Source organism: Chenopodium quinoa, unplaced genomic scaffold (assembly GCF_001683475.1).
Source record: "Chenopodium quinoa cultivar QQ74 unplaced genomic scaffold, ASM168347v1, whole genome shotgun sequence".
Lineage (NCBI taxonomy): Eukaryota > Viridiplantae > Streptophyta > Magnoliopsida > Caryophyllales > Amaranthaceae > Chenopodium > Chenopodium quinoa.
Window position 1 is genome coordinate 63,275 of NW_018742418.1, and position 27,988 is coordinate 91,262.

A 27,988-nucleotide genomic window follows, 5' to 3' on the forward strand; every position below is an offset into this window, starting at 1 on the left:
AACTTTGCCTATAAAAGAGCAAGTTCACTATTTTGAACGATGCAAGCTAAAAACTTTCACTGATTAAAACTTTCTATCGGTAAAATCTTTAATATATTGATACTTTATAAGATATATTTTTCGTCTCATGATGTTCAAAAAGCTGAAAAGAACTTAAATTGTTCTTAGACGTTGTTTGTTTCTCTCATGCTGGTTTAATCTAAACATACTCTTTCCCTGTCTGACTTTCTATATAAGCAACAATTTCTTAAGAATTGAAACAATCCTTGGATGGCCATTTCTTTCATGGTGGTTTAATTTTAACATTCTTTTCCTACCTTGTATATGCAAGTAACCATTTCTTTATATGATAATAGGGGGATGATAAGTTGATAATAAGTGCAATAACTGAGATTGAAAAGCTAATTAAAAAAATGTCTTTAATATAAAAAAAAATGATTTACACTTCGCATAATCGTATATCTCCCATTTACATACACGTTCATACCATTATTATCATTTATTACCAATGATTTGTTATTAATAAGAGAAGCTTTGCGTGAGACGGCCGGACTTATTGTGAGTCCAATATATCTAACAATAATATTCTAATATATGACATTAATATTATAATATCTGACATAATATTTGACATTAATGTATGTAAATGGGAGATTAATGTATGTATTTGACATTAATCTAATTATTAATGTCAGATATTAGATTATTAATGTCAAATATTATGTCAGATATTAGAATATTAATGTCATATATTAGAATATTATTGTCAGATATTAGATTATTATTGTCAGATATATTGGACTCACCCAATTTTTTTCGTATTAAAAAACAAGATGTAAGCTCATGTTGAATAAAAAAAAAAAAAACTCTCTCCATTATATATTTTTTTTAACAAATGTTTTTTTTTTCCTTATTGAATTATTATTACTCTTAATTCTTTCCTTATCACATGTGTCTCAATTTAACACTCACAAGTCATAAACAAAATTTTGAATACAATCAGATGAATTAGAAGGAAAACATCCTCACGGCTACAAAGAATCATTAGATTGTTTCTCCAATAAGGCTGTATTTTCTAGCGATATATATAAGTAGGAGATAAGAAAGAATAACATTTGTAACCATGATGATATTACATGCTTTTCAAACAAGTTTGAGAAATAAGAAACTACTTTATTGCAAACTGAGGTATGATATTAGCTAGCCTCTTACGACCAACTTTACTTTATGATAACAAGAAGGCGAGCTGATCTTGATCGGTTGAATCGATTCGATTGCCATGTTTATAAGATTCTTCTAAATGCTTATTCAAGCATAAGCTTGAAAGAACTTAGCTTACTCCACAATGCAAAATCTATTCGATGATCGTAGTTTTTATGAAGGAAATTTTTGTTTGATTCAATATCTTATGTATTTGCTAAAATTGAATCCCTATTATAACTTATAAATGTCATATTACTTTTTATTAATCAATTAATTTTACTACGTACTATTAAAAAAAAAACAAACAAATGTAGTCAACGAGCCCGTGGAACCATCCAAAGTTGCAAATAAAGTTGTTGATGTAAAGTATGGGCAACGAACCACACAACAAGCCCGATCAACTACCAAAAGAAAAGCCCAACAACAAAAACACAAGAAAATTAAAATGCGCAACTCTTAAATAACTCGCACTCTCTTTTTTCTCTCTCTTTCTTCGCGGCCGCCAAGCTTAAACCTCTGAAACCCCTCAACTATGGCGGACAAGAAGAGGAAATCCAGCGATGGTGCAAAGCAGTTACAGAGGAGAGAGAAAATACCGAAGAAATTCACCAACAAAAAATCACACCCTATATCTTCTGGAAAACGCCGTGGTGGTGGAAGTGGAGGCGGAGGAGAGAGAAGAGGTCCTCGATTACCGTCGGCGTTTAGGAAGCAGCTTGATAACCTCGGAAACCCTAATTTATATGGTAATAGTGATGATGATGTTGAAGATGATGAAGTTATTGATTCGGATGAAGGTGAATTGAATTATGTTAAGGATTTGTATGAGTATGAGGAGGAAGTTGCGGAGGAGGAATCGAAGAAGAATCGACGATTTGATCATGTTGAGAATTATGAGTATGAGCTTCCTGAGAAATTCAAGGTTTTTGTTTCTCTTTCATTTTACCCTTTTCGATTGCTTTGTTTTGATTGTTTAAACATGAAATTTCTGCCAAAAAAATAGAAAATTTTGATGTAAAAGAGTTGATTTGGGGGTGAATTAAAGTAATTTAATGTAGATGTAGTTTTGTAGTTATTTATTGAGTTTTTATTATGAGCCATGCGAATTTTTGTAGTCTTAGAAGTTATTTGTTGTGTTCTTAATATAATTATTTGTACCCTGAATAGGTGTAGATTTTGAGAAATTGCATTAAGTTTGGGATTCTTTGCGTATGTTTGGTGGTGGAGAATAATGGATTTGTTGGAATTTTGTGAGTGTATTGATATTAGTTGTTTGTTTACTGGTTTTACTAAAGTACTACTGTAAGGAGATCTATGTTTGTGTTGAGACGATGGCGTACAATGACTTTTTTTCGAGGTTCTTAGGATCGTTTTAGGGCTTAGGGGTCTAGGGTATAGTGGTATGACTAGAAAAGTATAATATGACAACCTTATTGCTGCTGTACATAGAAAGAGTGGGAGATTATTGGTTCATTCGTGATATATTCACACCTTTCAAATTGAGATGAGGGGTATTAGTAAGGACTTAGAAGTGATCTTTTACACATGAGAAACCTTATGATCAACAGTGATCGGCGTGGTTGCAAAGCCTTAGTTTAGGAATGCCAACTATATTGTATCTAGCAGTGGAGGTTTGATGCATCACTGCCGGGGGTGGGAGGGGTGATCGCAAGGCATTAAATCATTTTTGTGCTACCAATGTTGAAGTGGCATAAGAAAAAGTTTCTTTCTAGTCAACCAAGTGCTACCAATGTTGAAGTGGCATAAGAAAAAGTAATATTGTGCCAGGAAAAATTGATATTCTTCTTGGACTATATGATAGCCAATGTGGCAATGTATCTGTTTCAATGTTGATAAAGTATGCAGCTTTTAGATGTTTCACTCTTTCCTGTGTAGGATGAAGACATACTCTCTGAGGATGACGACGATCTAGGTCCTGGAGATGAAGATGATGATTCCATTGACAAGGAGTATGATGAGGGAAGGCATGCAAGAATGCTAGAGGATATTACTGGAATCCATACTCAGGCTTTTGCTGGTAAATATGCTGTGTTTATTCTGTGATGTCTCTCAATTAGCTTTGATCATAAGTGATGCAAATGCTGATTTGATGGTTATACTATTCGATCTGCCAGAGTTAATTAATCTATTACTAGAACAAGCTAAAAAGAAACTTTGAGCAAAACTCTAGATACTTGTTCCATTTAATATCTTGATCAAAACGATTTTTTCGCTATCTGGGGATTCAAAAGAATCCCCTTTTGGTGCTGTTAGGCTGAAGTGCTGTTGTTTTTGTATACTGACTATTTTTCAGTATTGGTAAATGCTTCTTTCATTTCTGATTTTTCTTAATGCTATGAATACTTGATTGGAAACAACTTTGATAAATAAATGAAGTGAAAATCACTGCACAATCAGGTCTAAAATTTTGATTTAACAGACAAAAAGAGGAAGAGACGTGCTGCTGTTTCAGAGGCTTATCCAGAATCTGAATTTAACCCTAGCCGTGATGTCCTCAGCGGTAATGGGAGTATCAGTATTCAAGACCTTCTGGATCCTCTTCGAGGAACTCCTAGTTTCAGCAAGCTTAGGAAAAGGATTGAACATGTTGAGAAGAAAGGAGAAACAGTTCAAGCTCCACTTCCCAAGCCAGAACGAGAGAGGGTGGAGAGGGGGGTAGCATATGACCACACAAAGAAGGATATTACTAAATGGGAGCATCTCGTGAAGAGAAATCGAGAAGCTCCCACACTCTATTTTGACCAAGGTAATGATATGGGTCTTCCAACCGTGGGAACTATGGCCTCTGAGTTCAAACCACGAACTGATTTTGAGAAGGCAATTGCATCAATATTGGATAACAAAGAGATCTCAGAAGCTTACAAGAATGATGGTGCCAAGCTTCTTGAGCTAAACAAGGTAGGAGCTGTTTTGCATTGCATTGGCTTTTCTGTATTTTGTCTGTTGTTTCTCTTTTCAACTATACAATTAGGAAACGGAATGTTATTGAGTTGTAACATAAAAGGGAAGTAGATTACACTAAGTCACTAAGCAATAATCGTTGCTTACTAGTACTAGTAGTATAACATAACCACATTTTCTATAAATAGATAAACAAAGAAAAGTCACAGTTTCCATTGTCTTTCGTTATATGTGACACATCTGCAATTACTTGTGGAATTGATGGCACAAATGATTACTTATCAAATTAAAGGAATGGGAAACCCATTTTTGGAAAACTTTTTTATTATGGTGGCTTTTACTAAGTGTTTAATGATAAATTATACCTGCATAAAGAGGGAAAGGGAGACTACTTAGCATTCTATTGCCAATGGGTAATATGGCAGGGTGTGTAAATGCAAAGCAAACCTGTGGCATGTAAGGTGTTATTCCTCATACTTGCTCTATTACCCTTTTGACAAAGCCCCGTATACACCTGTTTATATGCATTTAGGTTGTGCAAATGTGCAAGATGATATCTCCTTGTTTTATAATTATATGCATGCAATTCACTAATGATTGCATAAATTTAGAACCATGAGGCGGGCAGTTTAAATATGGGTCTTTGGTTGCTGATCAACTAGTTGGTCTAGTCTACCAATTAAAGAGTATGGGAAGAGCGATTTTACTAATCCATTGGTTTTCTATTTGAATTATTTTCATTGTCTGCTTCTTTCTTTCCATTGGTTTCTATTTTTTTCTTTTCACAAAAAGTTATAGAAGTTTACTCCCTCCTCTTTTTAAGCTTTATGTTTTGACTATGTTTTTCTCACAAAATGATTTCAAATGTAAAAATTGAAAGGGAGTACTTTCTTTCAGAGAAAATTTTAATTTTTCAAAAAATAAAAAATAAAAAATAAAATGTGTACAAGTCTAATACATTGTATTACATGTTTCTATTTGTTTCCTGATTCTTAATATCTGAAAGGTTGCATATGTGCATGTCCAGGTTTCACCTTTCCAATTTCCATTTTTTGTTCCATGCAACATAGGTCATACATTGTATCACTACTTATCAATAATGCATTTAGAGGAAGAAAGACTGTTTTCAATATTCGTTATGACTCAGTGAAGATACTGCCTTTTGTGGGGTCATGGAGGATTATATACCTTTGTTTTCGTATCTTTTTTTTTTTTTTTTTTTTTTTTTTTTGTGTGTGTGTGTGTGTGTGTGTGTGTGTTTGGGGGGGGGGGGATTTTGAGTGGATAAAGTTGAAGGATCTTGTTAGGTAAGAATAGAAGAAGATGGCAGTGTGAAGTGGTATTTGTTGAAGTCATAATCCTAGCCTAAGAATTTTCTACTACAACTGTTTATTTTCTACTTTAAGTTGAATGTCTCTGTGTAGTTCATGCAATAATTTTGTCGCCTCGTAGAGGAACAAAGTGTAAGCATTGTGCGGTACTGAATGTTTGGAGCATTGAAAGTTTAGGTGAATGGGATCAGAAATACCATGAATTTATGTTGCTTGTTGCTCTTGCATGCCATTACTTGGATTGAAAATCTAATATGTTCCTCTTGGTATGGTGTACAGATATCTGTCGAAGAAGTGAAGGACCGCCAGAACAGACTTGCTAAAATGCGCAGTCTTCTTTTCCGTCATGAAATGAAAGCAAAACACGTTAAAAAAATTAAGTCCAAGACTTATCATCGCTTAAAGAAAAAAGACAAATTGAAGGCAGCTTCTTCAGATTTGCAAACTGATCCTGAAGTCGCCAAAGAGTATGCTGAGAAACAAGAAAGAAAACGAGCAGAGGCATGTAAAATGATGTGCTTTTGTTGTATGTTTAATGCTGTATTTGTGGTTTAGCCAATTTCACACATTGACAAATCATTGGTATTGCGTTTATATGGTGCAGGCACGCATGACACTGAGGCACAGAAACCAAGGAAAGTGGGCTAAACGTGTTCTTGAACGCGGTTTAAGTAAACAAGATGAAGGTACTCAAGCTGCTATAGCTGAGCAGTTGAATCTTCATAATCTTCTGACCAGGAAAATGAATTCCATGAAGGATGGCAGCAGCAGTGATGATAGCAGTGATGAGGATGAGGAGGATATGTATAGTTCAGATGAGGAGGGGGCATCTAAGTTATTGGCTAAGGCAAAGGAGAAAACGATTAAAATAATGGAACAAGAGGATGAAGTGCCTGATTCAGGGGTTCTTTCATTGCCTTTCATGGTATATTCTGCCCATTCCTATTGTTTGCTTATTGTGTTTCATCACATCATTCTTGCATCCTCTTGCTCCGTTTTGCGTGGAATGGAGGTTTCTTAAACCTAAAATGGATCTTATCTTAAGAAAAATGGATGGCACAAAAAAGGATTAAAAAGATAAATGTGATGTAGAAATGACAATCAAATTATATTTTTTCACATCAAGCACAAGGTTTGTTCACCAGCCAAAGATCTATAGAGAGATGAGAGATTAATGCAACAGGTTGGGTAGTCAAAGTGCGCATTCCCATGCTTCATCCACTGACGTCATGGCAGAGAACATTGATGGGGATTTAAATATTAAGAGGGGTGTTGGGGGGGGGGGTGTTGTGTTTGATTGGTGATTTTGATTCTCATATAGTAATTTTGACTTTCTTTTCCCCTATATCTTTGCTTTTATATATATATATATGTGAGAACTCTTTCATATGTGAGAACTTGTATGTTCTAAATTATTACTCACATGTTCTAAATCTTAAATTATTTGTTCTAAATTTAGCTTATATGTTCTAAAAATTGTGCTCAAGATTTTTAATCATATGTTCTAGAGTTTAAATCATATGTTCTAATTATTACTCATATGTTCCAAACTTTTATTTACATGCTCTAAATTTTACTCATACGTTCTAAATTTTAAGTCATGTGTTTTAAATTTTTACTCGTATGTTCTAAATTTTAAATTAGGTATTTTAAATTTTCACTCGCATGTTCTAAATCTTTACTCAAATGTTCTAAATTTTAGATTTGTTCTCATATAAGTATGGGTTCTCACATATGAACCTATTCTCACCGGATCCCTTATATATATATATATTTATGGTTCTCGTGAGAACCCCTTCTTATGTGAGAACCCTTTCTTATGTGAGAATACTCTTTATGTTCTAAATTTTTACTCGTATGTTCTAAATTTTAAATATGATGTTCTTAATTTTTTCTCTGTGTTCTAAATTAAATCAGATGCTCTAAATTAGTTTTCACATGTTCTAAACCATAAATTAGTTAAGTTATGTTATAAATTTTAAATAACTTGTTCCAAAATTTTAACTTACATGTTCTAAATTTTAAAGCATATGTTCGAATTTTTATTTGTATGTTCTAAATTTTTACTTACATTTTCTATATTTTATACCCGGTGTTCTAAATTTTTATTCACTTGCTCTAAATCTTAAATCAGATGTTCTAATTTTTACTCATGTATTCTAAATTTCTTAAAGCAGATTTTCTAAATATTTACTCACATGTTCTAATTCTTAAATCAGATGTTCTAAATTACTACTTGCACATGTTCTAAATTATTATTCATATGTTCTAAATTTTAATTTGAGTCACATGTTCTAAATTTTTACTCACATGTTCTAAATATTAGATCAGTTTTCGTAGAAGTATGGGTTTTCACATATGAACATATTCTCACCGGATCCCTCCCCTATATATATATACTTCCTCCATTTCTTTATACTTGCAACATTTCTCTAAAATGGAAATGTCACAATAGTTGTAACACACTATAAAAGGAAGGTTTTTATGGTCAAAATTGTACTAGTACCTTTATTTAAAGCTCATGGCCCACTTGATTATACTCCTAACAACCTCTAAACCCCATTTTAAGTGTATTATATCATGTGAGGTCCACTTTTCTTAAATACCGTGATAAAGTGTGTGTTGCAACTATAAAGAAACGGAAGAAGTATATATATATATATATACACACACACACATACATATTTATATACATACATATACATATATGCATATACATACATATACATATGTGTATATACATATACATATATTTATACATATATGTATACATATATGTATATATATATATATATATATATCCTATTGTTAAAACTGCTAGATGGTATTAAATTTTTGCTTTCACTATCTGTTTTCTAACTCTTATATTAATCATAGGTACGAGGGCTGGAGAAAAGAAAGGAGGCTGCTAATAAAGAAGCCAAGCGTGCTCTAGAGGATTATGATTTATCTTTAAACCAGACTGCAGGAAAGGGCCTGAAGGAAGGGACTTCCAGTGGTAGACGAGTTTTTGGTGTACCCAGAAAGAAGATTGAAGAGGCTGCTAACGTAAATCATAGACCTGATGTTGACAATTATGGCAGTGATAATGACGATATCATTGAAGAGAAGGATGATATTCAAATGGATGGTGTGAAAGGTCATCACATGGAAAAAGATATCGACATTGATTTGGATGTACTTCGTGAAGATTTGGAGACTGTTGATGATTCAGCTTTCAAAGTAATTAATTCCTTGTCTTTTTCCTTCCATTGAGGGTATAATCGTTATAAATTAGCTTGATTAATACTGCTGTACTTCGCAGAGCGTTATTGATGTAGCTAAAGACTCTGGGCCAAGAACAAGCCACGATGTTTCTGTTTTCACATCTGGTTCATGGAAACAGGTTAGAGCTATTCTGTATTTCAGCGTCGTTTATTCTTGCCTGTCATATGGTGGCAGTTGCAGTGTCATCACTGTCATGTGCTGATGAGCTAAGGCTTTTTGGGCATTCTATGTACTGTCCCAATGCATTCTGTTACCTGCTTTTACGCTCTTCCTTACAGACCTTACCCAATCTATGTGATACCTTGTTCTAGCTTCATAATATCAGTTTGCTTGTCTTTGAAGAAGGGGTGGAAGCATGGAGTAAAATGATATACCTTTTCCGCCGTTGCTCTTCCCTTTTGTTTCCTTGGTGACCTCACAATGGTGTTCTCCTTTGACTATATGTTTTTTTAAACATGATGCATCTAAGTTGTTTCATGACCTTAAATGAAAAAGATTGAATGAGTTGGGCTTGGGGAATCTAGTGAGCAAACTGAGACACTAAACACCCCTTTTAGATCCTTATCAGCTTAGGAACATTGTGCTGAAATGTTGAATTTTTATTTATAACTCTAATGATCATGTATGCAGATGAAGAGTGGGAGTAAAGGGGTTCCACTTCTAATACCACTGTCAGGAGTATGCCGGAGGTTGTAAAACCTTCTCCAAGCAATGATAGTGAAGAGGTATACATATCATAGGACGTTTTGCATGTTTTGCATACATATATAACTATGAGGACGTTTTGACAGCTTTGCTGTATGTGCACTTGATTTATTAGGAAGTAGAGGATGACAGCGATACAGACAGTGGTGGGCATATGATAGATGGGATGTTGACTTCAGGGAAAGCTTATGAACTACCGTCAAATGAAGAGCTAATAAAGCGTGCATTTGCGGGGATGATGTGGAAGAAGAATTTGAAAAGGTTAAAGAGGATGTTTTGAATGAAGAGAATCCTGAGCCAGAGAAGCCCCTTCTGCTTCCTGGATGGGGTCAGTGGACTGATGTCCAAAAGAAAAGGGGTTTGCCTTCTTGGATGCTGGAAGAGCATGCAACTGCTAAGCAAAAGAGAGAAGCAGCTTTGAAAAAAAGGAAGGATGCACGTCTTAAACACGTAATCATATCTGAGAAAGTAGATAAGAAGGTCAGTGTTCTAGTCTTTGTCATTTTTCTATCTGCGTCATTTTATTGCTGAAAATTAGGTGGTGGGTAAAATTGTCAAGGGCAACTCGTTTTGTTTAATTAATTAGGTCATGTACTAGATAATACTCCCTCCAATACTGTTCTTCTATCTACATATCTAAATTATTCCACATTCTATTACTTTTATATATCAATGTGGATCAAACTTGCCTAATGCTGTCATATGTGTTTCTGGAACTGATAGGGGGAGAAATTGTATGCAAAGACGCTGCCTTATCCTTTTGCTTCGAAAGATGTTTTTGAACAGAGCATCCGTATGCCTATTGGCCCTGAATTTAACCCTGCAACAGCTGCTGGGGCTCTTACCAGGCCAGAAGTGAGTTCTCTCTCTCTCTCTCTCTCTCTCTCTCTCTCTCTCAACTTTTGGTAATTTTCCTCTGACATTGATTGTGTTCAATCAGGTCGTAAAGAAATCTGGCATGATCATTAATCCTATCAAATTTGAAGAAGTAGATCCACACGAAAGAGTAAAGGACCAGAAGCAACGTGGACGGAAACAAAAATCAAATAATAAAAGTTCCGCCAAAAAATCAAGGCGTAGTATCAAAACATAAGTGAGTGATTTGGCACTGATGTTTTTCCATGACTTGTGTAATTTAATTAAGCACGCAATTTTGTAGTGTTTAGGCATGGGTTTTGTTGTAACAAGCTTTACCCATTTTAGTGAGAGGGTGAGATTTGTTTCAGTCAGACCACAGTCTACAGATATTTGGCCTGCTTGGCTAAGATGTATTCTTTTATTTTGTGGGCAATAAAGCTCCTGGAAAGTTTTAAATCTTTTGAATATATGAGTGAGTACTCTAGCTTTTTATTATTGCTTAAATATTGGTTAGCTGGGGTACGTATTGATGTAGTAGGTTCCAAACTTGCAATTGAGCGCTACCGGTTCATCACATTAACAGTGCGCATAGCTACACCTGTGAAGGTGAGGGTGAGGGTGTTCATCACATATGCACGTATTGTGCACACTTGGAGCACCGTCTTGGATGCTATCGGCTACTCAAAAACAATTTGCTATAGGTTATCAGTCTCGATTGTATCCTTTTGCAAGTTTCGTCGCTATGATATATGTACAGTCGAATCAAGTAGACCCTTTTCTACATAGCGCAAACTTTTCAAGCAACACACTGCTAATAAATAAATAAATAAACGTTTTTGCATCAATCATCATTTGGCTGAGAATTGAACCAAAAAAAACTTATATAGTCCATAAACATGAAGTACTCAAGTAGTAAAGGCTAAAGAAGTAAAGACAATATATTGCAAGGAGAGGTGAATCGAACCAAAAAAAACTTACAAGCCTAGAAATTTAAGTGCAACAATTTCTCCATTAATGGCGCTTTACTCTTCCCTCCACTTTTCAACTAACTTGATCAATACTCCCGCCAAATTTCTAACATTCAACCATCTTATCTTGCGCCCCTCTTCTCTTATCCTGCGCCCTCACCGCCGTCGAATTCAGTCTCTCTCCTCAATTCTCACACTCCGAGCAAACCCGCCTCGGAAATACGTGTATCCTGACCCAATTCCAGAATTTTCAGAAGCTGTAATAATAACATTGCACGAATTGTTTCTGTAATTCTTTTATCTTATGCTTTAGCTTTTATATTTATTTATTTTATTTTATTTTTTTCCTTCTTGGGATTTTGCAGGAAACCCAGAAGTTCAAAATTGAATTAAAGAAGACATTGTTGAAAGATGAAGATGCATTTGGGGACGAACTCGACCGGATTGTCGATGTTTGCGCCAAGGTGAGTACATTTACGGCTTGAATTCTGTGTGATGTTATTTGCTTTTGTCTTATAAGAATCTGCTCTTAAGGTGTTCGATGAATTGCTTGAATGAACTTATATGTGTTGATTTGAGGTTGAATGGTTGTTATGACATGTCTGCTGTTGGATTGTATGTTAGTTGGCAGTTGGGTTAGTTGGGAGTTAATTTATAAAGTGGTTATCTTTCTGGTGTGGCGGGAAATTCTGTTAGCTTTAGGTTCATTATATAATGAGGGGAAAAGCCAAAGAGGCTATTTTAAATTACAGACATCATAATTCTTTCATTCTTTCCCCATTGCAAGTTTATTGTCTTTAATTCAATAGAAAATTTAGGTTGGTGTTCTTTGGATTTGTGTTCCTAGGATACGCGATCAACTGAGGCATTTGAGAATGCTAGGCAATCTTCGAAGAGGATATGATTCCGTAGGGATATTGCCCATATTGGGATAAACCTTCTGCAGGATAAGTTAGATCCTAAGTACCTAAGTAGTGCTTTTTCCACCAGCAAGATGTAGGCAGATTTTGTGATTTCAGAAAGCTGGGAGATTGAAAGTACCCTTAGCCGGCCATTGAATAAATATCCGGGCTTCATGGTTCTAGAAATTAGTTGTGTGCAATCAGCCATTGGGGTAGGGAACTAAACAAGGAGGGTCCCAAAAACAATAAAAATATGGACAAAGAAAGTTCATGAGTCAAAATTGCACCCTCAGCCCTCAGCGTCTTAATTGCACCCTCAGCCGCTCAGCCTTGGTCCATCCAGCATGCACATGCACTAGCCTAAGTTATCCAGCTTGGGTCCATAAACGTATTCTGAGGTACAAAAGATATGCATAGTATGAATCATGAACATCTGTTATAGTTCTTCAGTTTCTTCCAAGTTAAATTAGAACTTTTTGGATTAATTCTAACAATGTTTATTTCTTAAAGTAGACACAGTTTAAGTTTACTACATGAATTGAAGTAAAGGTCATAAACCTTGAATAGCTAAAGAAGCATTCATAGTTTCTATCTATGTCTGCTAAAGGCCAGCCAAATACCCCCCTTCTCCACCTTAATTTGTTAGTATCAGAAGAGTTGGAAGGATCTAATCTATAGGCTTTCTGGGACCAAGTAACATACTTAAGAGAAGCAGTGATTTAAAAACTTTTTGACAATTGCAGCTTGCCTATGATAACACTGTCTTCTCAGCTTCCCTTCAAAACGCTGTCTTCTCTAGCTCCAGATTCTCTTTCCATCTTTTAATGCTAATAATACCCGAAGAAACTCTCAAGACATACTATCTGGTATACATGGAAGAATGTTTCTTCCCTTCTGAATTGATACTCCTATATCTTTAGTTGTATGGTAAAAGTTCTCATTTTTGAATGTGCATACTGCATAGCAATTAAGCAATGTCTTATGATTAGCTTCCCCAATAAGTCATTACGGTGTATAGAGAGTCCTTGAGGACAACAGATGCAAATGAGGTTTGATTACGGTTGTTTGATACTACCTCCTATACTTTTAACAGTATAACCAACCCAACTAGTTAGCATCCACGTTAGCTTTTCATAATAATACCACTACTTAAGATAGAAATGATCCTATATCATAAATAGTCTTGTAACTCCATAATATATCCTTAATTATAAAAGAGTTTGAAAATATAACAATTAAGCTCGTGGAAAGTGTAGCAAACTTTTGTTTCAATTTAGCCTAAGACCAGTAAAGAATAAATCACTAGAATGCTGGTCTATTACTCTAGGTTGCTAGTAATAGTACCATTTCAAATAAATGCTTAATAGAGAGATGTTTGGGTATACTGATTCTCTTTAATTATCAGAATGAAAAAACACAATCAAATGCTTTTGGTCGGCATCATGCAATTATTGGGACAAAAATAGGGAGAGTACATCTAACCATGTACACTTCACATGGTATTCACTAACTAATAGTCTAGCAAATTAATGACCTTTACGAAGAATGGTCATTATTGCAAAATCTAAGGAGCCACTTCTAGGATTAGTCACATTCGACCCTACAAATTCCTCCTTGAAAATGTAGATTTTTTCAATACTCAATCATGAATTTTGCATCATATTGTTAATTGGTTAATCCTAGAAGTGGCTCCTTAGATTTTGCAATAATGACCATTCTTCTAGTATTTAATCACCTTGTTAATTGATTGGGATAAGATATCCTCTTAACAAAAATACTTCGTATCGTCAACTCTTTGCAAAATCTTCACCAACCAATTATAACTTGTAAGGTATAATCAAGACTATTTTTTTTACGGTGAGGGTATAATGTACATGGCGAAACCAGTTGTACATAGAAATTGCTGTACCATAACAGTTGCTTCATCCATCTGGATTGAATTTGATAATCTGTGACATTATGAGCTCAAATGACATCATATATAAATAATTTATTTTAGAAGGAGGGAATATCACAAGTGTTTTATTTGAGTACGTCATTGATCAATTAAAATATGCAAATTATCATCCCTTGAGTCAATAAATCTTTTTTTTTTTTAAAGAAAAAAACCCTTGAGTGAATAAATCTTCATCATATAGCTCTCATATTTGGGGTTCATGATTGAACATGATGCCGCGTGTTTTGATAACAGTAGAGTTAGGGTGTTCATGTTGTTTAATTAATGTCATCCGACCGCCCTATTACCATTATTTAGTTTTTATTATTAAATGTGGGTCACTTTCTTAACATGAAATGCTTATCAAAATTGTATAATCAATTTCCTCTTGTGCTTACTCGTCAAGTTTCATAAGAACTTAGATTATTGTTCTTTTGAATCGGTCCTTTTTGTGTACACTTCATAATGGAATAAAGTTTTATTGGTTTGTTTTTCATAATTGCACAATTAGTGCTTACATTATGATAAGTTCATTTTGTCTATCCATGCCAATTGCCAAGTAGTCTTGATATGCCTTTTGCCGATTTGCCCTTTGGGAACAATTATCTTTGAACTACTTCTCCTGTTTTACTTTAGTTATGTTTTGACTTTGCAGTTAATTTGACGTCTATTTGTGATTTATTGTTAAGATAAATTATATTCCATAACATTGTTGGTTTTTTAAAATTCATTTCATTGTATATTTTTCAAATACATATATGTAATCTTTATATTCTTTTTATTAAAAATTAAATATATTAATCTTTGAAATCATGCATGTTTTAGATTATAAGGGTATTTGGGTTATTTTGAAAATGAAAATAAATTGTTTTATTAGAATAAAACACTTGAGCTAATGAAGCTTCAAAAGAATTTTGAATATGGGTGTAAGCCGATCGTAATGTGGTTTTTTCTACTCTTCTCAAATGTGAGACTAACTTATACGTGCGCATAAAATATAATAGGATTCAACCAAAAAAACAGAAAAAAGTATGTGTCATTTAATGTGTTTTTTTTTCTTTTTTCAAATTAAAAGCATCTGTATATGAACTAGCCGAGTCATTCTCATAGTTAATGCATTATGCTTTTGTTCAAGGAACTAAGAATTGGGTCATGTGGGACTGTGGCCTTGTTAAACCTGAAGTACGTGTGGTGTGACCGGATAACCTTAATGAAATATACAAGATCAATCAGCAAGAAAGAATAAACTAGCTTAGTATATCTTGAACTATAATATGTAAATTATCCATTAGGCCAAATGTATGTTAATAAATGTCAAACATAAGTACTCTGTATCATGTCACTACAAATTAACCAAACAAGTTCGAGTTCGAGTTCCACCGGATAATTTTTGATGGGATTGAGAATTCCCTTATCTTCCCCCTACTTTCAACTGTTCGACTTAATTGTCTCAAAATATTTTAATCTAAACTAAACATAACTTAGGTGTAGTCATAAAGGCAGTTTTGGTTTTTAAAATGTTTGGACATGTGTAAACACAATCAAATCGGGGAAAGGTGGTACTTGTAGAATACAGTGGTCTTTCGTTACAAGTTCCAAGTCTTACACAAGCCTTACACTATAGTAAAGTATACTTCTTCCAAAGATACTAACCATATAATTTAATCACTTTTATATGTCATATACACACATTAAGTAGGTGTATGAAGATATAAACATAATTATTGATTAAGATATTCTAATATAGTTTAGCTACTTGACAAATTTGGGTAATACATGATTAAGTCCTTGATTCGTTACTAAGACAAGGAAACATCAAAAATCTAGCTCTGAACAAACAATATGCTTTTATGTCTCTTTGTTCCACCATTTTTTTTTTTTATCAAAAATGTTAACCTAATGAGATATTGAGATTCTATAGTGCCAGAAAATCTGACCTAACCTAACGTAGGAGGTAATCTTTGACCATGTAAATACATTAATTGTTTTTTTTTTTTTTTTTTTTTTTTTTTTTTTTTTTTTTGAAACACGTTAATTGTTATTTGATCATATAACTAAGGTTTTTTTTTTTTATTTTTTTTTTTCCGATGAGGATATGGAACTCTACTGAATTGGAACCTCTCATAGGTTAATCCGTCTTGCTTTACAGGTTAAACTCTTTGGGAGTGAGTCGGAACCTCTTATGGGTTAATCCGTCCAGCTTTATATGTCAAGGGAGAAGGACAAGAGAATCCTCACCACCAAACTCCTAGTGGGGTTTGATCCCTTGACTGTTAAAGCATAACCCATAAGGTCAAACTCTTATCACTAGGTTAAGCCTTGCTTGGTATCTAAACAACATTAATTACATCCTATAAAAAATAAGAGAATGATGAAGTACGTACTTATACTAGTTGTCTTGAATTATATTCTTCCTGCTACTAATTATATTATTTGTTATTCACATGTGTAAACATCTTTGGTTTTAATTGTCAGTCTATGTAAGCCATGTGAGGTGTTTTAGATCTTTGGGCTCACCTATTTAATTAAAGATTTGGACTTTCCTTGTTCAAAAACTGACCCATGTAGGGCACTACTACACTCCAATATCTTTGAAAGTGACTACAACCATTCAATATTAGTCTCTATGGTTTTTCTCTTGTCCTTGATTTAAATTTCAGGCTATGCATTAACATTAAGTTTTGATGATTTTTAATATGTTAATCCGTACTACTTCAAACTAACAAGTAATATTGCATCAATATATTGAAATTACGAGTTTTTGTCCATTATTGATGTTGTGTTATTATGACATAAAAAAGTTTGTGAAGTGCGAATAATATGAAGTGTACAAATAATAAGAAATGGGGGAGATAATAAATTCATTGTATCATTAAGTTTTTCACAATATTATTGTTACACACTTTGTCAAAATGTTTTTTGGAGAAAATAATGGTTAAGGTTTCGACTTCAAAACATGCATAATGTTGTACATATGGAGTATATGAAGTTAAGTAAACATCTTGTGGTTACTGGTTAAGTGAGGAAGTAACCATAAGAATGAATATTAGAGGCTTGGTATTACTTTTCTTCCATATGAAAAACCATTTTCCCATTATGTTTTCTATCCAGTAGATAGATGGTACAAATAATGATGAATTGGGTTATAAGGACTAAAATTTGACCAAATTCATTAGGTTGTTGCCCATTTGTGGGTCTACATTTTTCTCATCCAAACATTCTAATTTCTCATCAATATCTTCTTGAACATTTTTAATGGCCGTTTTGGAATTTTGTGGGAGGTACAACATCAAGAAGTGGACTTTCTACAATTTTATTTCCTAATATTATAGGTTTATTTTCAGTCATTCTTTAATTTGTTTCTTAATTACCCAATCATAATCACACAGGATTATTGTAAAGATTGTCTATATATTTAAGACATTTGTAATAGTATTATTGATTTTAATGTCAGGAATCTTAATGACAACAAGACTTTTTTTATTCAAAAAAATGTCATAAAATTCATACTATCAATATAATCTTAGTTAAGGAGAAATTTTGTAATTATCATTTGTTAATCGTGGTTAATTTAAACTGTGGGGCCCTCCTGACAGAAAATCTAGTAGCAGTTGCTGTCAATTTTTCAGGAAACTAGTTCAGAGGCTTCTCTTTGCTGTGCTCAGAAAATTATCCAAATCACACAAATTTTGAGTGTGGATACGTTGAATTAACCTGTTCTTAATTAATCTTTCATTTTTGGAAGTTTGGAACATACTCTTGAATTCTGTACTGTGGTTCTTCTCCTTTGGTGGGACATCTGCTATAGATCGGAAAAGAAAGAAAACATGAATCTAGTTATTTAGTTTCAAAGTTGATGATAGAGAGTGTCAATTTTTAGGCTATGTCCATATCATTGAACGAACATTTGGTATCTTGTCATACTTCCATGAACTTTCCTTTGATTGGTTGTTGGTTGTTACAGATGTGTATGTAATGCACTTGGACTGCATTTAGAGAGGAAAGATGGATATAGACATTTAGTAAACTTAAACTATGGTTTTGTTCTGTTTGTATTAGGCTTCAAATGGATAGTTTTGAGCACAAGCCTTGAAATGCATAAGCATGGAGCTGTTATTTCCATGTATGGATTAAGTTCTATGATATTAGGGTGTTAATGAACCAATGCTCTTTGTGAGTTGATGACCGGTTTGAATTTGTGTTTGTATAAGACTAGTACAGGCTTGTTCCTTTACGATCATGAATAACATTTTCATTAATAACATTTTCATGAATAACACCTTAAGAGATAGAATCAAAAATGAGGTTATTCGCAAGAAAGTAGGTGTGGCAGGCATTGCAGACAAACTAAAGGAAAATCGCCTGCATTGGTTTGGGCATGTAAGACGGAGACCCGAGGGTGCATCGGTTCGAAGAGTGGAAGAGTGGGACCATGGAGGGGTTAAACGAGGGAGAAGGAGACCGAAAACGACTTGGTTGGAAGGAGTTAGGAAGGATATGAAGTATATGGATTTGCATGAGGATGAAATATTAAATCGTAAGGGATGGAGGAGGAAGATTTTTGTGGATGACTACACGGAATAATCAAATTTGGTTTATGTAGCCAACCCCACTTATGGGATCAAGGCTTTGATTGATTGATTAATTTAGTGTGTTTATGAACAATATGTTTATTTACATTTATCAACAGTTTAGTTTGAATATCATTCATGTCCATAAATTTATATGCAAGTATTTGTCTCTTGGATAGAAATAAAGTTCATTGATGAAACACAATTCCATTGATATATGCATGGATTGATCGACTTAGAGCTAAATATGAACACACTAATTTCAAAATGAGTTTAGGTTTGACCAAGCTTTTGACTTCGACTTAGTTAACTCAGTTCAAACTCAGCTTGAAGATGAATAGCGTAATACTTGATTTTTGAACTCTATGCAACCTAGACCACAATAATGTTTTCAACCTAAGGATTAGCAACCTACATGTAATTGTGACTTCTCAGAAGCGTACTGAAAAAGTTGATGTCTTTATCGATCTCATGAAGGTTGGTAAATGCTGTGTCAACCAAACATTTTCATAGCTTGAGAGAACTCGAAGTTATGGTTCATCTTATTGCCAATGCTTTCAACAAATCTGTTATCAATTTTTGTGCCATAACTAATTTTGAATAATGACTTGACTTGTGTTAATGAAGTTCGCTTATGGTACTTTTTGCATGAAATTTGAAACAGATACTGCATGAATTTTTGAACAAAGAATATGGAGGGCCAGGAACATTATTGGTGGAGCCTTTTACAGACATGCTAATTGCTCTAAAGGACAAAAATTTGCCTGCTGCTCCGTTGGCTACTCGAGCTTCTTTGCTATGGGCTCAAAACTGTATTGATCGCGACTGGCGAGCCTGGAACTCATCAGCTTCCAACAGTCAAGTAAACCATCATTTCTAATTTTAGTACCTTTTTACATCTGAAAATTATAGATTGATCCTTGAACAACATTGCAAAATTCATGTCATTTTTGAGAAGGAAATAAATTTCATACAAGCTTACATTAGCACAATTTTTCCAGATTTACAAACAATCCGCCCTTTTTTTTGCACCCTTCTTTTTCCAGATTTATAGTTTCATTTATCTATCTATACACAGGAATTGGCATTTAAGATGCAACAAAACTGGACTTGAAAAGAGGTTTGACCCCCCTTTCCTTCTCCTTTAGCCCATTATTTGCTTCCCTTTTACTAATCTCTCAAAGTCTTATCTTCTGGAAGATAAGGTAGCTTGTTAGTTCCATATTGATGATCCTCATTCAGTCTTTTGGATATTAGCTTGTAGCCTCAGATATGCTCTGTAAAGAAGGCCGCCATGTTTTCGATCTCGAGTTCATCGATCTTGATGTTAATTTCTGTCTGTCATGGTCTGATCCCTGTTTTCATCAAAATCAATCCCTATAAGTTTCTTCAACATATTGACCAAATTATATAAATGAAAAAGAAAAACTTTTAAACTCAAAAGTATCAAAATATTCAGTTTTTTTTCCTCTGTTTTTACCTGATCATTTTTATCTGATTCATTTCTTTTTTCTTCTCTATCTTTTCCCTCACTTGTTTGTAGCTTGTCACTGCCTGACCCCTTTTCATTCACCTTTGCCTTAGCCATTTTTTTCGCCATAAGAACCTTCTTAACCTCTGTCACCATCAAACAACAAAGGTTAGTTACTTTTTGACATCAAGACCAAACAAAAGAAAGTTTTCTATGTTCTCTCCTGATCAAGGAATATAATTATTAAGATCCTTTGATTATCAATATGGTACCAACCTTGTGAAGTCACGAGGCGATAAGCCCGGCCTAGGACGAGAGTATCCGTAGGTCGGAGCAGCTTAACCCGGGTGTACCGGACTGATTTCTTCTTATCCGAAGCTCCGGCTTCGTCCTCAGAAAGAGGGAGAGGGATGATGAGGGATACATAGTGACCAGGGTTCATCTTCATCACTTCATTAGCAGTAATAGGCCAATACATCCTCTCAACTTTACCACTTGGGTGTTGTATCACCAATGCTGCTGCATCAACTGCTTGGCAATTTCCCATTTTTTCTCACTTTTTTTCTCTTAGAAGAAAGAAAATGGATGTTTTAAGATGAGGTTGAATATAAGGGGAAGAGAAGAGAAGTGAAAATAAGGACTAGTCTTTATCTTAAGGGGGTTCCCACCACCATTAATTAAACAAGGAAAGCTTCAACTTACACTACTTTGCTTAGCTTAGCTTATTTAGCTATATCTTTGTTGTTGTACTGCCACTATGAGTCTATGACTATCTCACCCAACTAACTCAAGTTATGGGTATATATACCTACAACTTTCCTGGACGGCAATTTTTTATATTAACTTAGATTTAGATAAGCTCGGTTTTTTATAAATTACTCCTGATATCTGTATAGACTGTATTTGCTCAGGTTTGAAGTTTTCCAATGAAAAAGTAGTCCCTTATTATCATAACAAAGTGTAGGATAATTTTTAAAAATTTGGATTATAGTTATTTATTCAAATTTTCTTTTAAAATAGATTTTGTAAACCGAGTTTATGGTATACGAGTAATAAAATTAAAGAGATAAACTTGAATGTACAAATCATACATAACTATCATTCCATTATAAAGTTGACTTATTTCTTTTTCATTCAATGAATTAACTACTAATTCATATCAATTAACTGTATGTGATTCGAGGTAACTAATCTTATTTGTATACTGTAATATGGCATGTGTATACAATTCTCAACTTTTTCTTTTAAAGTTACGCGAATTTGATAAAAATGTAATGATGGGAAGAATTATTGTTGACATTATCGTTGCATAGAAGGATTGAACACCTTATCTAAGAATCGGAAGGTCTACGGCTCTCAGTAATCGGTTATATGAATGTTGAGTATGAACCTTAGGTTTGTAAAGTAGTTGGGGGAAGCAAAAGGTTGGATTGGCTGTGATTATTTGTCCAGCTCCTTTGATACTTATATAATTTTATTGTCTTATTTGGGTCTACAATTTTAAAGATGAATAAGACCATGGATGATGACTTGTAACATTAATTGATGCAAAAATATTCTCCGCTTTTAAGAATATTTGTCAAAATTATCAAAAGATAAAGTTATGTCACACACCAATGATCATTGAAATCTTTTGAAATAACTTCACCATATTTTATACTCTATATATGTAAGAAATCAAAACTTGGAACAGTTTTGTAAAAGGCAAAACTAGCTCCATATTTTTGCAACATAAAAAGACGTAAGATATACAACCTCCATATATTTAAGACCATTTGTTTTTTTTTTCATGGTCTTCGATATACATTTTTTTTTCCTTTGAAAAATGATATACATAATCCTATGTATAAGAGCTAAAAAGGAAATATTGAGGATAAATTAACATTAATTATACTAATTTATTCATGATTTAGTCATGAATTACCAACTTAATTCCATTCTAGAAAATATATTTAATGTTTATATATAACCCTAAGGGCTACATATATCATTACCCTTTTTTTTTTTACGGGTTCGATATACGTATTTTACAATTGATAAATTTAGTCATAGTATATAAAAAAAATATACACAAAGAAACAAATCTAACATCTCTCTCCTCCCCCAAACCCTCTGTTCTCTCTCCTCATCCAAAGAGAAGTTCTGCCGGAAACCTAGGGCCCGCCGGAGATCCGGCGCCGCAGCCGTTTCTCCGGCGAGGTTCCTCCCTTCTCTTTTCTTGTAATCTGCGTGCGGGTCGCCGGTGAGTAGGCATGTCCTCCGTTTTTCGCGTCGCCTCCTCTCCCCGCCCTGCTATGAGGTGGCCTCAAACTCAGGGGGCCACCGCGTCCTCTTTCCCCCTCCTCTGTCTTCTTCTTTGCTTGGTTGCTGCTTCTCTTCCCCTTTATTTTCTTTTCCCCTTCTTGGATTTGGAGGTTTCCTCACTCCGTTATCCTCTTTCTTCTTGAGGATTTTAATCCTTTGGAGGTGTTTGTGAGAGCCTTGTCTAAGTTTCGAAGGTTTTGAGGGGAGTGTGTAGGTCGTCCACCTCCATCGCCGTTGCCCACCTTTGTGTGGAAGGTTTGTGTTCGTTCAAGGGGTCTCTCCGCCGGTGAAACAAGGCCTAAGGATTAGGCCTAACGCCGCCGTCATAAAGGTCATCGGTAATTTTAACCGTGACGGAAACGGTAAAGTTAGGGTTAGGGTTTCGTGGGTCCTTGCACTGGAGGGCTAGGTCTAACGCCGCCGTCACGAGTAGTTAGTGACGGAAACGGTGAAGTTAGGGCTAGGGTTTCGAGGTTCCTAGTGTAAGTGGTTTTGGGTTGTCGGGTTGGACGATGCTCTCCTCTAGTTTGTTCCTTTTCTTAAGTATGTTTGTTCTTAGTATTTATCAGAGTTTACTTGCCTTAGTTTTTGTTATATATGTTTTAGCCCCCGTTGGTTGTTTTCCGGGCTATTTAGTTGTTTTGGCTATAGTATTTTGGATGGTTGCGTGCAGTGGGAGTTAAGTCCCTTTGTTAAGGACAGTGGGGTGTTTACTGTGGTAAGAGAGGTTACAAGTGCAGTTGTTGGGGGTTTAAACAAGAAGTTGGCCTTGGCTAAGGTGAAGTGTGTATGTTGTTGGAGTGGTATGGGTTTGGTTTCTCTTCCCTCGGATGTAATGATTGTTTTGGTCATTACTCCTGATTCTTATTATTTGAAGCGGGGCGGGCGCCCAAACTTTGTTTTGGGGTTTCTTGAGCCTCAACGTTGTCAAAGCTTTCTTGCCAACAAGGAAAGCTATTGATTGGAAGGTCACTAGTTCAAGTGACTTGTTTGATGACCTTACTTGGTGATGAGTTGATCCCGCCAGGTAAGGAAGTGCTAGCCATGGTCAAACAGTTTCGATCCTCTCCGTTGCTCTCTTCATGGAATGTAGTATGTTTTTGCTCCTTGGTTTGTAAGGAGTCCCTTATCTGCGACTTATCCGGCCAATTCAAGTTTATTTTCGTCTTTAATCTCAAAAGTTGTTGTAACGGCTTTAGTGTTAAAAGCCATAGTTTAAGTTTAAGTTCTTATTATGTAGGTTGTAAACTCTGATTTAATGAATACATTTGCTCTTGTCAAAAAAAAAAAAAAAAACAAATCTAACAAGTTTTGCATAATAAGATAGAACTTTTTCATTTAAACCACAAATAGTAACTGGGTAGAAAAAACTAGGGAAAATAAATAAATAAATTAGAGTCTTCCCAAACAACTGATATTTTCGTAATGGTGCTAAAATTTGTATGTGTATATAAATAAATAATTCTAAGTAACTCGAGTTAGTTATTACTTGGATGCTTATTAGCATCATACATTAATACAAATGCAACTCATCATTCTCAACCCTCATTAGCTTTAAGGGGTTTTTTTTTTTTTTTGAAACAGCTTTAAGGGTTTATTTTGTTCAATTTATGTTCAAGTATTAACAATATTTGATGAAGATTAATTTACTTAAATTTTAATTAATAATAATTTGATGGAAAGTAATAAGTTTAGCTTGGATTACTACCTCCGTTTCATATTTTTTGCAACTTTGGAATATTATTTGTGAGATATAAAATATCTTAAAATCACAAAAAATATAAAATGAAGGTAATAATAAAAGCTACTCAAGTTCAATTTACAACCAACTAATAAGTTTACCTGATCAGTTTGATTCATTTCTAATAAGTTTATATCAACAACCCCAACCAAACCCTCAAGGTTATTTTGATCTTGTATTTATAACTATATCAAGTTTTGCTTGGTGTACAATTGATATGTACTTTGTATAGTTTTTGGTGGGTTAGGGGGGAGGGGATTTTATTTTACTTTTTTAAGGTGACCGAAATGGATTTAGTGCATATTATTCCGTATTTTCACGAGTATAAAAGTAGAATTCTCCCTCCAAGAAATCAATCAAATTCATATCTATCATATTTAAATGGCCATTTTATTTTAACATATAACCTCACGTTTCTATTCACTTGTAATTAACAAAAAAAAAAAACAAAGAATAATAAATTGAAGCTTTTTTCTTTTTTTTTTGACGGGGATAATAAATTGGAGCTTGATTATTAGAAGTCTAAAACTATTGTTTTTGGATCATAAAAGTAAGGTTTTGAGAGAACTTAGAATGAATAGAATCATTTCGGAGGATCATGCAAGTTATTGACTTTTGATTAAGGACAAATTAATTCACTTATTGATCGTTAATCAATAAACATCGCCTTAATTAAAAGAGTTATATGAGTCATATCCTTATCATACATAAAACTAAGCTTAATAATTGGTTTGAAATTGATCAAAAATAAATGGTAGAAGATTTAGCATTTTTGAAAGAGATAAAGTAAAACAACAATTATTAAAGCAGGCTGAAGCTGAGCTACGCTTGGCTTAGTATGGCAAGCTGGCCATCACATAGAAAATGAAAATTTGTCAAAAATAAGCAAATTTTTACTCGGTTTTCCAAAAATAAGCAAATTTATTGATTAACACAATATAAGTTGACCTTTATGGGATATTATCTTTAAATAAGTTAGATGACCTACAACCTACCAAATAAGTCACTTTTTTCCTAATTTTAATTAAATTTTTTCTTATTATAATTAATAATTAATTAAACAGTATTAATAGAAAATTAAAATAAAAAATAAAAAAAACCACACCCACCAAATACCAGCGCTCCACCCCCATCCCCCTGACCCCCGCCAGCCATCGCACAAACCTCCCCCCTTCAGTGGTCCCAGACCCCTTTCTTCCCCTCCCTCAACGCCGGCCATGACCAACCCTAACCCTCCCCAAAACCACCACACACCTCGAATCCCCACCCTAATTACCTCGAAACCCAACCATACCCACCTCGAAACCCAGCACCCACCTCATTGTTATTGTTATGCGGTTTGCGAGTGTGGGGCGTTTTGGAAGGGGGAAAGGAGAGGGTCGGTATGGGGGAAGGACCGTAGAGGATTCGGTTGTGGGTTCGTGGGGATGTGATGGAGTGGTGGTTTTGGTAGTAGGCCAAGCCCGGGGAGAGGGGCTGCTGTAGTGGGGGTTTCTAAATTTTTTTTTTTTTTAATAATTAATTAAAATAATAAATTTAAATTTAAACTTGAAAAAAGAACCAACCACATTATGACATGTGGCATAAGCAACCCAAACAGTACAACCAGTTTTACCCTTAAAACTAACAAGTCATAACTTATTTTGATAAAATATCCTATAAAGATCAACTTATTGTGAGTTAATCGAAAGGTTTGCTTATTTTGTAAATACCGAACAAAAATTTACTTATTCTTTACAAATTTTCCTATAGAAAAATGAGCTTCTCTTATCCCTTTGTCATCAAACTATTGTTACATTTGAGTTCTCTGATTTCATTAATCCAATATTTATGGTTACAAACTTAATAAAAAATTCTTTTTATTGGAATATTTCGGAAAAAGTTTCCATCAATAATGAATTGCGTTCACTTTAAACACTACAAGTTATTCATATTGATATTTTTTATTTAGTGCGTTGTTAATACTAGTAGGTTTATATAGAGAATTTTTATGATGATGGATACAAAGTTTAGATTTTTTTTGTACCAATGAAGAAGTGAATTGGTACCAGTCTGAGTACCAGAAAAAACACTACTATTTTATGTACCTATGGTAAAAGGATAAACAAAAAACGGGTCACATTACTTACTCAAATTGGACACAAGTTATTATTCACTAAGCAAACCTTATGGTCCTCCACTACTTACAAAATAGGACGGTAAATTATTCCTCATTAAAATTTAGTAAATGTATTTTGATCTCGGTAAATATTTTTTAGAAAAAAAAGTAAGTAATTTTTTTTGTATATAAGTTGAGTGTTCGTTTATTTTCTATCTAATTTCAAATCGTGTAATTTATTCCCCAATTTAGTAAAATCATTGTGAAATGTGCATTAACCAATTCCCTCTTGTACATGATCCTATGATACCAAGTTGATAAATTAAGTACTCGATTCTGAAATTTTACAGACGAAATTGAAAATTCTCAAGACATTCATTACTACAGTACAACTCATCTTTGCAGTGGCAGATGCACACTGTTTAAGTGGGGGATCCCACTTGAGCATGAAAAAAAAAATTCCTATAAATTAATTACTTTTTTTCTATAAAAATTACTTGTATTTGTATCAAATGACCCCATTAAAATTTAGTAAATGTATTTTGATCTCGGTAAATATTTTTACTGGATCCGCCACTACATCTTTGTTTTTGTTTGTTTCATGTGTGCATATACAAGCATTAATACCAATTGATTGTTGGTGAAATGGTGATTGGGACTGCACTTGGTAGGGAGGACCGCGTGTTCGATCCCCGGCAACAACAATTGGAAGGGGATTGAAACCTAACCACCCAAACTGAGCCCTGAATCCGAATTAGCCCAAAGGGTCGGTGAACCGGATAAAAACACCAAAAAATATATATACAAACATTAATTGCACATAAAATTAGTTGGTGAAATTTTGAGATATGATGGTAAACAAAATGGGAAATAAGTGTGTAATTATTCAAAAAAAAACGTATTTCATTTTAGGAAATACACACTTAATTTTGGGAAATCCAATTGGAAATCATGCACTTAATTTTGGGACGGAGGAATGGGAGTATCTCTTACAACGCTTCAATACCAATGCAATATGATTCCATAATAGCCACATAGCTAAACCAAATTCATCCTCAGGAGTTTATATATAAGCCTATCGGTAGACTTGTTATAGTTCCAAACCAACTTATGACCTCAAGGGACACCCACACATTCAGTTTAATTTAGAAAATACAAAAACCTTGAAATTGGTCCTACAATGTGGATAGCCTTCAAATTTCATTTGGAGAATTTCGATTATATTGATTGAGACCGGAAATGAAAAAGGTCCAAATGCTTCTTATGGATTCCTGTAGACATCTAAAAATGTCTCCTCAAAACCAAACCCGATGATAAACAACCTTTTACCGCCATTATTGGTCGAGTCGAGTATTTAGTCTCGGGAGTGCTTAAAATCCATTTTCAATCAAACACAGTTTACAAATCAGTCCACATTTTCAGTCCAAGTGTTTAGTCAAGCATTGTCCAATTCTCATTTTAGCCCAAACCATTTTAATCCATTTCATTTATTTATTAATTGAGCCTGATTAATAAATATTATAAAACCCTAAACCTAAAATGAGTTCAAAATAGCTGAAATAGCGCCGCTAATTGTCATGTGCCTCATTTAAAAATAAGATAAAAATAAATTTAAAGCAATTTCAGAAAGGCCAGCTGTCGTGCCACGACAGATAATGTCGTGCCACGACAATTTCTTTGACTCAGTTTTATCTTTTTACGCGTTTTGACT

The 27,988-nt window shown here is 34.1% G+C and overlaps 3 protein-coding genes across 3 annotated transcripts; 2 read left to right on the forward strand and 1 right to left on the reverse strand.

Annotated features, from left to right (window-relative positions):
• The first annotated feature begins 1,629 nt into the window (after positions 1-1,629).
• LOC110708040 (uncharacterized protein C57A7.06-like) lies at positions 1,630-10,753 on the forward strand. Its single transcript, XM_021886139.1, is given in 12 exon segments — positions 1,630-2,125; positions 3,100-3,241; positions 3,644-4,122; positions 5,736-5,957; positions 6,061-6,381; positions 8,334-8,678; positions 8,761-8,855; positions 9,373-9,448; positions 9,544-9,655; positions 9,658-9,908; positions 10,152-10,283; positions 10,369-10,753. Coding segments are annotated over 12 exon segments (2,718 nt in total). The 5' UTR covers positions 1,630-1,735; the 3' UTR covers positions 10,522-10,753.
• Positions 10,754-10,979: 226 nt separating this feature from the next.
• On the forward strand, positions 10,980-19,595 carry LOC110708049 (protein PLASTID REDOX INSENSITIVE 2-like). Its single transcript, XM_021886152.1, has 3 exons — positions 10,980-11,513; positions 11,620-11,718; positions 19,328-19,595. The coding sequence occupies exons 1-3, from the start codon at positions 11,301-11,303 to the stop codon at positions 19,541-19,543; spliced, it is 528 nt and encodes a 175-aa protein (XP_021741844.1). The 5' UTR covers positions 10,980-11,300; the 3' UTR covers positions 19,544-19,595.
• On the reverse strand, positions 19,592-20,903 carry LOC110708059. The gene is made up of 3 exons (XM_021886162.1): positions 20,411-20,903; positions 20,144-20,280; positions 19,592-20,018 (listed from the first exon to the last, which is right to left on the reverse strand). The coding sequence occupies exons 1-3, from the start codon at positions 20,679-20,681 to the stop codon at positions 19,917-19,919; spliced, it is 510 nt and encodes a 169-aa protein (XP_021741854.1). The 5' UTR covers positions 20,682-20,903; the 3' UTR covers positions 19,592-19,916.
• Between the last annotated feature and the right edge of the window lie 7,085 nt (positions 20,904-27,988).

Excerpts from the sequence above, each read along its gene's own strand:
- LOC110708049 (XM_021886152.1), top strand. The coding sequence starts at position 11,301 with ATGGCGCTTTACTCTTCCCTCCACTTTTCAACTAACTTGATCAATACT. Across the intron at positions 11,514-11,619 it reads TTCCAGAATTTTCAGAAGCT|GAAACCCAGAAGTTCAAAAT; the intron begins GTAATAATAACA and ends GGGATTTTGCAG. Across the intron at positions 11,719-19,327 it reads TTGTCGATGTTTGCGCCAAG|ATACTGCATGAATTTTTGAA; the intron begins GTGAGTACATTT and ends AATTTGAAACAG.
- LOC110708059 (XM_021886162.1), bottom strand. The coding sequence starts at position 20,681 with ATGGGAAATTGCCAAGCAGTTGATGCAGCAGCATTGGTGATACAACAC. Across the intron at positions 20,281-20,410 it reads TCGCCTCGTGACTTCACAAG|AGGTTAAGAAGGTTCTTATG; the intron begins GTTGGTACCATA and ends TGATGGTGACAG. Across the intron at positions 20,019-20,143 it reads AATCAGATAAAAATGATCAG|GGATCAGACCATGACAGACA; the intron begins GTAAAAACAGAG and ends TGATGAAAACAG.